This window comes from Mustela erminea, chromosome X, assembly GCF_009829155.1.
Source record: "Mustela erminea isolate mMusErm1 chromosome X, mMusErm1.Pri, whole genome shotgun sequence".
Lineage (NCBI taxonomy): Eukaryota > Metazoa > Chordata > Mammalia > Carnivora > Mustelidae > Mustela > Mustela erminea.
In genome coordinates, this window is record NC_045635.1 from 71,334,262 (window position 1) to 71,347,006 (window position 12,745).

A 12,745-nucleotide genomic window follows, 5' to 3' on the forward strand; every position below is an offset into this window, starting at 1 on the left:
ATCAAATCAAAGTGATAGTTTTCCATTGGTGCCAAGTTTGTTTTGCACCTTTGAAATTCCTGGCTTTTTGGAATCTAATTTTGTAGCTTGCTTATAGTAGTATTTCTAGATTCCATCACTTACGGTTTTTATGACTTGGTAATGTGAAGAAGCTTTCAGTTAAAATGCTAACAATCATCTGTTGCTTGAAAATCAGCAAATGAAGAGTTTTAAAATACATTTGGTGTCTTTTTGGCCTCTCTTTTCTTTCAAGTATAGACCAGTTCCTTATAAAATATAAATAGATGAAATTTTAACTGTTGAGTTTCAGAAAATTTTAAATACTTTTGGCTTTAGAAGCATCTCTTTAAATTTCAGTTGTGGTATTGGTTTAAATAATTTTATTAGCCAATTTCTGACTCCTATAACTTGGCAATATGTGGATTTTTTTCTGAATTCTCTTCAGTATTTTTTATATTTATCTCTTTTAGATAAAGTCATAGCACATGCAAATAAGAAACCAAATTAGACTCAAAGAAGTATTATATTAACTTATATACAGTATGGTGGATTTTAAGAACATAAAAGAATTGATTGGTGAGGCTGAATTACATGCTGTGTATAGTGTTAGGAAATACTAGATTGCAGTTTTATTGTGCAGGATATGTGTATGTAAAAACATTGTCCCATTTCACAAATTCATTCTAATCTCTCATCTCTTTGTTTAACTAATGCCTACAATATTTCTCATTTACTTAACTCGGGGCATAGTTCTTTTAGTGTGAGATACATGACATTAACATTTTTGTGTGTTTTTCTTTAGTTGCATAAAACAAAATTGTAAGCTCTTTAAGTGTAGAGATTGTGTTGTGTTTCTTCCCGTCTCCCATAATTTCTAACAATTACTGTGCATACAGTAATTTATTAAATATTTATTAAATATTTTCTGGGGCAAGTGGGTGGTTCAGTGGGTTAAGGCCTCTGCTTTTGGCTCGGGTCGTGGTCTCAGGGTCCTGGGATCGAGCCCTGCATCGGGCTCTCTGCTTGGTGGGGAGCCTGCTTCCTCCTCTCTCTCTGCCTGCCTCTCTGCCTACTTGTGATCTCTCTCTCTCTCTCTCTCTCTGTCAAATAAATAGATTAAAAAATATTTTTTCAGAAAATATATGAGTGAGATTAAGGAATGATGAGCTGTACATATAGATTGTGGTCTTTCCAAAAATTCACTGATGTAGATAGCTGGCTTCACTTAGATTACTCTAAGACTGTGATCAGCTGTCTCTTACATCTTTAAGCATGCCATTTTGGATTATTTTATGGGTGTCATAGAAGCCATTTCCAGTCTTAGGCCATCTCAATTAGTATGACAAGTAGCAAAACATAGTGATTAAGAGCATGAGATCTGCAGTTAAACTTCTTAGATTTAAATCCTGACTCAGCCACTTACTAACTGTGTGTTCTTCATTAAGTGACTTACCTCTCCTTAAGTCAGTTTTTACATCTGTAAAGTGGATATAATAGTAGTTCCTATGTCATAGAGTTGTTGTGAGAATGGAGTTAACATATAAAAAGTGCTTAGAATACTGGCAAATATTAGATACTATTATTACAGTGGGCCTTGCAACTTCTTAAACTAAAGAAAAAAGCTCCAGTTATTTTTATTTATAAACAAAATACACAGGCTAATCTTGATGGCTTATGTCAATCCCCATACATATACAGGTGGGGTCATGACTGTATAAATTACTGATATATTTGGGAAAATGTAAAATTTATATAAGCACATGCATGTACATACTCAGACATATACACATTTAAGAATAATACTGTGACTCAAACTTGTAAATCAATATTGTTAATATCAAGCTCTGATGGGACAAAATGACAAGGGATAAAAATAGGGTAGGTATGGATGTGTATGCCATAAAAATCAATTTGAAAGTCACAGATTTTCAGATTGATAGCTTAGTATTCAATCATAAAAGTTATCCTTGGCAATAATTTGGATATCACCATCATGAATGTGTGAAAGTATATTAAAATACAGATAGTTTTACAAACCTGGAAGACTGTGTGCCAGATATTGAGAATGAGATTTCTGCTTTTCATTGATGGTATCGCTTTGAAGGCATGCCAGTTGTGGAATTTTAATCAATTTTTAGGCTTGCTAGATGTCTCCTTGGATTGTTTTGCATTATGACATTTAGCTACTTCTGTCTTTATGCTTCCTTAAAGAAATGACCATGTCTCTGATTAGCAAGCTTTTCATGCCTATAACCTGATATATATTAATCATACCAATTTGTTAATTATGACATTAATGACTTAAAAGGCCGATGTTTAAATGAAAGCAAAATGATATGTATGGATTCCATCAAAAATCCCTCAATCAAAGCAGGCAGGCTATTTGTTGGTGAAGCAATAGAACTTGTTTCAGGTCCATATTTATTATCTGGTCCATATACTTTCTAAGGAAGTTTTAATAAAAAGGTTTATAAAAACAAAGGCAGAGAAACCAAGCTCAAATAACTAACACTTTCTGTATCAGATACTCAATCATTTTTAGAGACTAAGTTGTTTTAATTATATTTGTGTACATCACAATTCTTTAATTTAGTTCTCCAGTCTTGTTGACAATATATTAGATTTTAGTGCAAGTATCTGTTGCAGTTTATAAAACAGAATGTGGCCCTGGGCTGTGTGAAACAGTCAAGGCATTATTATTCATTCACCATACACACATGTAGAGTAAAGATAAAATCCTGTTAAGTCATTCAACATTTAAATATATTTCCTGAGTAAAGTTTCAGGTACATATGAGCATCATCCATAAGACTTTTATACATCATCCTACTGGATAAAACTATATATAATTTTCTCCTAGCCAATTCCTAGCATAAAAACTGACCCATACAAATCTGCTTATTTTTTTAAATCATATTTAGCAAATGTAACAAGTACTGTAAACTCCTCTATAAGTTAATAAGAAGAGTACCTTTAGAAATTTAGCTTTCAAATTTATTTTGACATAGCTCCACAGCTTCACCAAATAGCCAAAGCAAACTTTGAAAAACAAAAACAAAGCTGGAGGTATCACAATTGCGGAATTCAAGTTATATTACAAAGCTGTTGTGATCAAAAGAGTATAGTATTGGCACAAAAAATAGACACATAGATCAATGGAATAGAATAGAAAACCCAGAAATTAACCGACTAATATATGATCAATTAATCTTCAACAAAGCAGGAAACAATATCCAGTGGGAAGAAGAAAATTTCTCCTCTTTTTTTTACTTTTAGCCATTCATATAATATGTACTCTCATAAATCAAATACTTGATTCTCTTTACCTAATGAAAGGAAGTTATAAACTTGAAAAATAAGTAGAGAGAAATACACCCAAGTTTAGGTAGATACTTTGTAACTCTCTGAATAACATTACTGGTTATTTTATAGCATGGAGCAGAGAAGTATTCTCTATTATAAAGCTCCAAGGGAGGGAAGTGGGAAATCTGAATAAATAAACTGATAGAAGTTGAGTTATTCCAGGTGGCTTTACTTTTTAAATTTGTGAATGCAATGAGAAACTACTAATTTATGAGTAATCAAGGATAAGGCCATTTTAAATATGTGGGATTGAGAATTATAAAAATTTAAAATAGGGGCACCTGGGTGGCTCGGTCGGTTGAGCAACTGCCTTTGGCTCAGGTCATGATCCAGGGTCCTGGGATCGAGTCCTGCATCGGGCTCCCTACTCCACAGAGAGTCTGCTTCTCCCTCTGCCTCTGCCATTCTCTTTCTGACTATCATTAATAAATAAATAAAATCTTATAAAAATATTTAAAATAAAAGAAATATAGTTTTACAGCTTTAAGGGCAGATTATAATAAGAATGTAACCAACAAGAACAACAACAAAAAAAACCTGATTAAAAAATGAGCAGAAAAAAACTTAAAAAAATAAATAAAAATGGGTAGAGGACCTGAATAATTATTTTTCTAACAAAGACATCAGGTGGCCAACACACACATGAAAACATGCTCAACACCACTAATCACAGAAATGCAAACCGAAACCGCAGTGAAATATCACCTCACACCTATAAAATGACAAAAAACATCAAGTGTTGGTGAAGATATGGAGAAAAAGGAACTCTTGTGCATTGTTGGCAGGAATGTAAATTGGTACAGCCACTATGGGAAACAGTATAGAGGGTCCTCAAAAAACTAAAAATAGAAATGCTATATGATCCAATAACTCCACTATTGGATATTTATGCACCCCTGTGTTTATTGAAGCATTCCTTACAATAGCTAAGACATGGAAGCAACTTAAGTGTCCATCAATAGATGAATGGATAAGGAAAATGCAGTAGGAATAAATATATATAATATAGGTAATGTGGTATATTATGTATTATATGTATGTATTATGTCATATAATGTATAGGATGGATAAGAAAAATGTATATGTATATATATGTATATATATGTTGATGTGTGTTTATACATACATATGTATATAATAAGTATAATGGAATATTACATAGCCATAAAAAGATGAGACAGTGCTGTTTGAGACAACATGGATGGACCTAGAGGGTATTATGCCAAGTGAAATAAGTCAGAGTGAGAAAGACAAATACCATATGATTTCACCCATGGAATTTAAAAGAAAATGAATAAAGAAACAAAGAACAGAGTCAGAACTATAAATACAGAGAAAAAAAATTGATGGTTGCTAGAGGGCAAGGGTGTGGAAGTATTGGATAAGGTGTGTGAAGAGAAGGAGATACAGGCCTCCAGTTAAGGAATGAATAAGTCATGAAAATAAACAAAGCATGTGAAATACAGTCAGTGATATTGTAATAGTGATGTAATGGGACAGATGATATCTGTACTTGTGGTGAACCTAGCAAAATGTATAAACTTGTCAAATTACTAAGTTGTAGAACAGAAACTAATGTAACTTTGTGTGTCAGATATACTCAAATGAAAATAAATAAATAAAAAGAAAGTAAATTTAATAGCAGTCATTAATAGGCCTTGTTTTAATAAATAAGAATACAATATTATTTAATTAACATATAAGTACAATGAAGTATATATTTGCAAAGTACTTGGTAAGTTTGAAAAGCAGTATTTAAGTATTCCTCATGAAATATTTATATTATCTAATTATCAAATTATCTAAAGATATTATAAAGGTAAACATTCTCCTAAGTTAATTATTTTTGAAAAAACAAAGTAATGGGATCTATATTAATCAACTTATAACATTAGTTTCCAGGATTTTAGCCACACTCACTTTCACAGGGAATTTCAACATCAAATTTCAAACAAATAATAAGTTAAGTATTGACCATTTCCAATCTACTCCTACTCTTATTATGTATAACCAAAGAAGAATGATAATTTATTTAGTCTTCTGAGACCTTTAGTTATCATAGCTCTACCTACTTTTATGTCAGATTATTTTAATTTTTCACCATCATGTAATATATCGTGTTACTTTTGGATTCTCTAATTACTTCTTTCTAAATAAAGCTAAAGATATGGCAGAAGTTCACTAAAATATGTATCTGAATATTTTTAGTTTTTTTCTATTTTAATTATAGTTATGAAGCAGTTTATCCAAGAGATTGTACCCACCCAAAATAGTCCACATATATTAATTATATAGATTCTTAATTGATAAAATTCCAAATGTGAAAGCAATCACAAATCAAAAAGCACATTTTATCTCAGTTCAATTAAGTCCATCTTAGATATTATTATAACATTGTAAATGTGCTTTCAGTTATAATCTCTGACTTTAACTGGGTCTCTTATTAATTAAATTTATACTTATAACAATATTTAATTAATTTATTAATTAAATTTTGTACTTAAGCATTTCTGTAAGCATCTACAAAAATTTGTCTTCCTAAGCCTAACTAAAGATACTGCACTTAAGGTGGACTGTTGGAATGAAAACAGTAAGTAGCTCATTGATAATGATAAAAATCCACAAGTAATTGTGTTTCTAAAAAAATTTATTTTATTTTATTTTCACAAGTAATTCTATACTATAGAAACATATAGTTATCTTTACAAGGAGGTACAGACTTTATTTTCCTTGAAATCTCCTCTACCTCTTTTATCTTTTTCAGGATTGGATTGCTCTTTTCCAGTCTATGGAGAAAATTTTGAAAGAGCAGAAATCAATGGAGAGAAACTACTTAATATCACCCGGCAACAACTTAGTGATCTTGGCATAACCCGGACTGACCACCAGGACATCATATTGAAAGCAGTTGCTAATATTTGTGAAAAGGTGAGTATAACACTGTTCTATATTGCCTTTATTTCTAAATAACTAGTAATAATTGAAGATTGTGCTTCTGTCTGATACTATATTCTCTACAGTGAATTGCAGTTTTTTGTCTTTCAACTCAAAAGTACTTATGATTGATATGGTTTTTCATTACTCTACTTAAAAATTATGTGGGCCCTTCTTAATCCTATATTTGAATCATGGCACTGTCTGAAGTGATTATTGTTTCTTGTCCATCAATCCTGGGAAAAGTCAAGGATATTCTGCCTAAACTCAAGGGTATTCTGCTTCCCAGAATTGAAAGTCAGACATGGAGATTCTAGGAAATAAATGTACAAAGTTTTATAAGATCAAAGGATTGAGAAGACTGCTCTATCTACCGTGGCTCAAAATGAATTGAAGAATGGTAAGGGGTTATCAGGGCCAGACACAATATTCTCGACAGATGTCTCTGCATCTAGATTTGTCACTTTATATAATAGCTAAGTCAACCCACAACTCAATAATAAATACAAAGAATATACTGGCACTGTTTAACAAAGATGAAGAAAACGTGGAGTTTTTCATTATTTCAGGGCTGTGATCAAAATCCATCTATCTACTCAACAAATATTGATTGAGGACCTTCAGTTACTTGAGAAATTCAAGCAATGTCATATGCCTAATTTTGTCTAATGAGTTTCATTTTCCACATTTTCATTTGATAGGCTTGAAAACTATTTTTTCTCAGTCTGACCAATTTCACTCAGCATAAAAGCCTCTAGGTCCATCCATATTGCTACAAATGACAAGCTTTCATCATTTTTGTTCCTGCATAATATTCCACTGCATGTATATACGACTTCTTTATCCATTCAGCCAGCAGTGGACACGTAGGTTGTTTCCATACCTTAGCTATTGTAAATAATGTTATAGTAAACATAGAGTTGCATATATATTTTTGAAGTATTATTTTCATCTTCATTGGGTAAATACCCACTAGTGGCATTATTGGATCGTATGGTATTTCTTTTTTTCTTTTTTTTTTTTTTAGATGTAAACATGTTTAATAGAATTATACTGGCATCTGCTATAAACCAAATTTGCCCACCATTATATATATTAATCTCACATCTAGAGCAAGACTCCTGGCAGAGGTTCGCAGTTCATAGAAGGGTGAGAAACACTCCTAGCTATCCTTTGCACAGAAATACATCCTCTCACTCACTTTCTTGCTCTGGTTCTTTTGCTTGCTCTGACACAGATATACAAGTGCACACAAACACAGTGGGGCACATACAACCATTAGGAAACACCACAGCTAGTGTCAAAAAGACAATTAAGCAGTTGCAGCATGGCTTCTTATTTCAACTTTAATAAAGGAGCACTTCCCAAAGTCTTCTAAATACACAGCAAGTAAAAACTTTCTTTAATTACTACGCATTTTATTTTTATTTTTTAGAAGATTTTATTTGTTTATATGACAGGGAGAGAGACACTGAGAGAGGGAACCCAAGCAGGGAGAGTGAGAGAGGGAGAAACAGGCTTCCTGCTGAGCAGGGAGCCCGATGTGGGGCTCCATCCCAGGGCCCTGGGATCATAACGTAAGATTTATGGTGTTTAAACTCAAATAAATGAGTTTATGAAGGAATCTTTCCGTATGGTATTTCTATTTGTAATTTTTTGAGCAAACTCTACATTGTTTTCCACAGTGGCTGTACCAATTTATATTCCCACCAATAGTTCTCAAGAGTTCCTTCTCCTCCACACCTTCACCAATACTTGTTATTTCTTGTCTTTTTGATTTCAACCATTTTGACAGCTGTGTGGTGATATCTTGTTGGATTTTTGATTTGCATTTGTGTGATAATTAGTAATGTTGAGCATTTTTTCATGTGTCTTTTGTCCATCTGTATATCTTCTTTGGAAAAATGTCTATTCAGGTCCTCACTCATTTTTGCAATGGAAGGCTGTGTACTCCTTTTTAAAGTATCCCTTGGGTATCTTTTCCATCTTAGTCATTACAGTAGTATGACAATATGTGTATTTTATTACACTTTATATCCCATTAAGTTAGGTATTCAGTTAAGACTACTAACAAGTAAACACCATGAGAACCCTTATATACTGACTGAACAAATTTAGTGTGTCAGTCTGAAAAGGGTTTAACAGTCATCCATACAATTTAAATACAAGTTTATTTCTATATGGAAGACATATTGGAGGCTGTTGATTATGTCAAGAGGTCAAGTAGTTTTTCCCTACAGAGTAGAATACCATTTAAAAATATTGGATGGATAAAAAAGAAATATTTGATATGGGGAAAACTCTAATAATATCAATTTCTCTTAACTGGCCAGCCATTCTCTAGAATATCTTGGCATCAAAATTGTTTCTATTCTTAGATAATTTCATAAATTCTTGTGATTATGCTACCATGTTACCCATCCTTCACAGCATGTTTTAAAGGATATCCTTTTGATTAAAAGGGGAAAAAAAAGATTTGTAATGTGTCAGTATTTCAGTCAAATTACTGAGGTATATATGAACCTGAAGATCTTAAAAACTTATACCCTCTAAATGTTTCCTGACCATGTTTATCTTCTGGGATCTGTCTGAATAAAAGTATTTCATTGAATTTAAAATGCAGTCATTGAAGTGTGCTATTATTTCATTTACCCCTTTGAAAGAAAAAAAAAAGCAACCAATTGAGTTAGTCCAATGATTTCTTCCCATATGTATAAACAATCACATCTTGATTTAGGAAATTTTAGAATTCAAAAATAAATTTGTCTTCTCCAATCAATGTAATGTGGTATTTTATAAGTTTATATGGTCCCTAAGGTACAGGTTGTGATAATATTTTGAAAGATCAAACTGAAAAGGGACACATGTTCCTAAAGGTAATAGATAAGTTTTCATATAGCTGTTTGAGTAATGACTTTTGGTAAGGCTGTTTTTGACTCAAATTCTGAAAATTAGCCAAGTATCATATCATATCATATCATATCATATCATATCATATCATATCATATCCTACCTATATCATCATATTTTAACTGGATATCTGGGACTTCCAATGTGTAATAAGTGATAACCCCATTAGAAGAAAAATGCTCAAAAAGTATGACCTGGAAGTAAACAGAAAAAGTAGTGAGGGGACAGAATCTGAATAACAAATGATTTCTTAGTAAAGAGGACTGTAATTACCTTATTTCTGTGCTTTCACAGAGGGATGAAACTTGAGAAATGAGAGAAGACATCAGCAATTGTAAAATATAACTATTCTTCTTGACATATTTTTAATAGAAATCCATCATAATTTCTTTAATATCTAGTAGAAAGTAGATACATGGATCACATGCATATAGATTTTAAATATAAGATAAAAGATAAAATTAAGAGTGTATATAAAGGGGTGCCTGTCTGACTCAGTGGGTTATGCCTCTGCCTTTGGCTCAAGTCATGATCTCAGGGTCCTGGGATGGAGCCTCACATTGCACTCTCTGCTCAGCAGGGAGCCTGCTTCCCCCTCTCTCTCTGCCTGCCTCTCTGCCTACCTCTCTGCCTACTTGTGATCTCTCTGTCAAATAAATAAAATCTTAAAGAAGTGTAGATATAAAGTATGGTATAAAATTATCAGTTTTCAACACTATTATAATTTTATAGATTTAAAATATGGTTTATGTGTGGTTAGAGGGTGTTAATTCAGATATAGAGATACAATTTTGAAGGCTAACACAACGTCAGGTGATAGTGGAAATCTTGGGAAATGTTGTTGGAGAAGAAAAGAAAGCTTGATTTGAAGATTTTTGAAGTAATCTAAATATAATATTATTGACTTTAACTTTACTTCGTATTATTATTGACTTTTAACTTGACTGTATGTAGCAGGGAATCATTTATAAAGTACCATTCTGTATTCTATTCTAATTTTAACAACTGAGAGGTAAGGAAAGAATATCAGGCATTCTAAAACACATACAAAATAGAACTTTTTTTTTTTTTAAAGATTTTATTTATTTATTTACTTGACAGACAGAGATCACAAGTAGGCAGAGAGGCAGGCAGAGAGAGAGAGAGAGGAAGGGAAGCAGGCTCCCCGCGGAGCAGAAAGTCCGATGTGGGGCTCGATCCCAGGACCCTGAGATCCTGACCTGAGCTGAAGGCAGAGGCTTTAACACACTGAGCCACCCAGGTGCCCCCAAAATAGAACTTTTTAAAGGATGAGTTTTTTAAAAAAAGAACATTATGGATAACTGCTGTCATGCTTGTTTTATAGATGAAGAAACTGAGAGTCATAGAGTTTGTTTTGCTCCATGATTGCTTGATGAATAAATGATGGAGATGGGTTTAAAGTTCAGATTGTCTGGCTCAGTATTGTTACACTCAAAGAAGATACCAGAGAAGAAAAGAAGGTGGGCAAAGGCGAGAATGAATGAGAGGGATCTAGAGGCTATCAAAAGAGCGAGGAAATCACCAGCAGTTAAGGGAGATATATATCTGGGGAGGGCAACGTCAGCAAGATAAAATATTACCAAATTGGAAGGGGAGGTGAACCATGAGAGACTATGGACCTTGAAAAACAATCTGAGGGTTTTGAAGGGACGGGGGGTGGGAGGTTGGGGTACCAGGTGGTGGGTATTATAGAGGACACGGATTGCATGGAGCACGGGGTGTGGTGCAAAAATAATGAATACTGTTATGCTGGAAATAAAAAAAAAAAAATTACCAAAGAGGTAAAAGAAATTCATTATAGTCTTATGGGTAGTAAAGTTTGAGGCAAAATATTTTCATACATTAAAAATTAATTGTTTGATAAAGATAAATAAGTTAACCAAACATAAACTTATCTGTATTACTTTTGTTGGGCCCTTCTTAAATATACCATTTGCTTCATGGGTTATTGCTATTATGCAGTTAGCATTTATTTATTTATTCATTTACTTTTAAAGATTTTTATTTACTCATTTGACAGAGAAAGAGTGAGAGACAGTGAGAAAGGGAACACAAGCAGAGAGGGAGTGGGAGAGGGAGAAGCAGGCTTCCTGCTGAGCAGGGAGCCTGATACAGGGCTCTATCCCAGAACCCTGGGATCATGACCTGAGCCAAAGGCAGACACTTAATGACTGAGCCACTCAGGTGCCCCAGTTAGCATATTTTAAATCAGCTAAGCAAGAAGAAAATAATTGTTGAATTTTTATACTTACCCATATTCATCTTTCCTTGATTAAGAAAGTAGTATCATGTTTTACTAGAAAGCTCAGTAGGACCTTTATGGCACTGGTGAAAGGTCTCTCTTTTCTAGAAAGACAGAAATATTTGGTGGAAGATGGCAATGTATAATTATATTTTTTAAACTGTATATCCCCATGCAGTGAGGAAGTACTCTATAGATTTGTCATTAAAGCATGAAGTTGAAAATCTGTCTCCAGTAGATCTTTTTTGCACCTGGGCTTTCTCATCTCTCTGAGTTAATTACAAAGACCAGTACCAGGCAAGAACAATATCAAAGAAAACAGATTATTGATGTTATAGATATTTATAGATAGGTTCATTCATTTGGCAGTTAATAAATAAAAATCGTATTTAATATAATTAAGGGTTAAGTTATGTGAAGATAATTACTGACAAACATGATAAGTAAATATCATTATAAACAGAAATTCAACTTCGTGAATGCAAGGATTTATGTCCCTCAGAGGAGTAGGGAAGTTTCTGTGTCTGGAATCAAGTAATAGGTATTCATTGAACTATAGCTAATACGTTCTTTTAGTATCACAGATAACCATAATTACTATCAGTGCCATTTATAGAGTTTGGAAAGGCTTTCCAAAGATTTACAATTGATCTTTATTATAGAAGAATAGCAATTGGGAAATAATCAATAGGATATAAATTTTTCAAAAATGGAAAGAATAGAAGGAATAATGATAATCATGTTTCAAAAATTACATATAATCCAAATAAGTTTGTCCTTTTATCATATGGAAAATTAATATATTTCTATGTTCTTTTCTGAATTTAGCTTGCTTATCTAGCTTATGCTTAAATCTAGGGCAGAATCCATCATTCTAAGTTATTTCCTCTATCCAAATTTCATTATAGAACATGTCATCAAATGTGGGTTAAAGTTTATTTTATAGAATATTTTCTTGTATCTGAGAAATCAAGAAAAAACACTGTTGCCTTCCTTGTGCCACTATTGCTTGGTTTTATATAAAATCACATGTACTTTGAAGTCTGGAATAGAATACTAGACATTTGAAAATTTATTTTATTTTCCTATATGACTCCTCTTGAAATGTTGAGTAGAAGGATGTAAAGATGTCTACACCTTTACTTCCATGGTGGAACTAATTCATAATGCATACTAAAAAATTCCAGTAAAATCAGACAGGCAGACAGTGTTTTCAGACACTCAGACTGTTGTTCCCTGCTTTAAACCTGGGAAATATAGAGATTACTGTACAGC

At 32.8% G+C, this 12,745-nt stretch overlaps 1 protein-coding gene across 1 annotated transcript in view; it reads left to right on the forward strand.

The window, feature by feature from the left end:
* LOC116583220 overlaps positions 1-12,745 on the forward strand; it is a 258,959-nt gene that overhangs the window by 33,588 nt on the left and 212,626 nt on the right. The window contains exon 3 of the mRNA XM_032331251.1: positions 6,128-6,291. Within this exon, the coding sequence (XP_032187142.1) occupies positions 6,128-6,291 (164 nt within the window). The remainder of the gene's footprint in view (positions 1-6,127; positions 6,292-12,745) is intronic.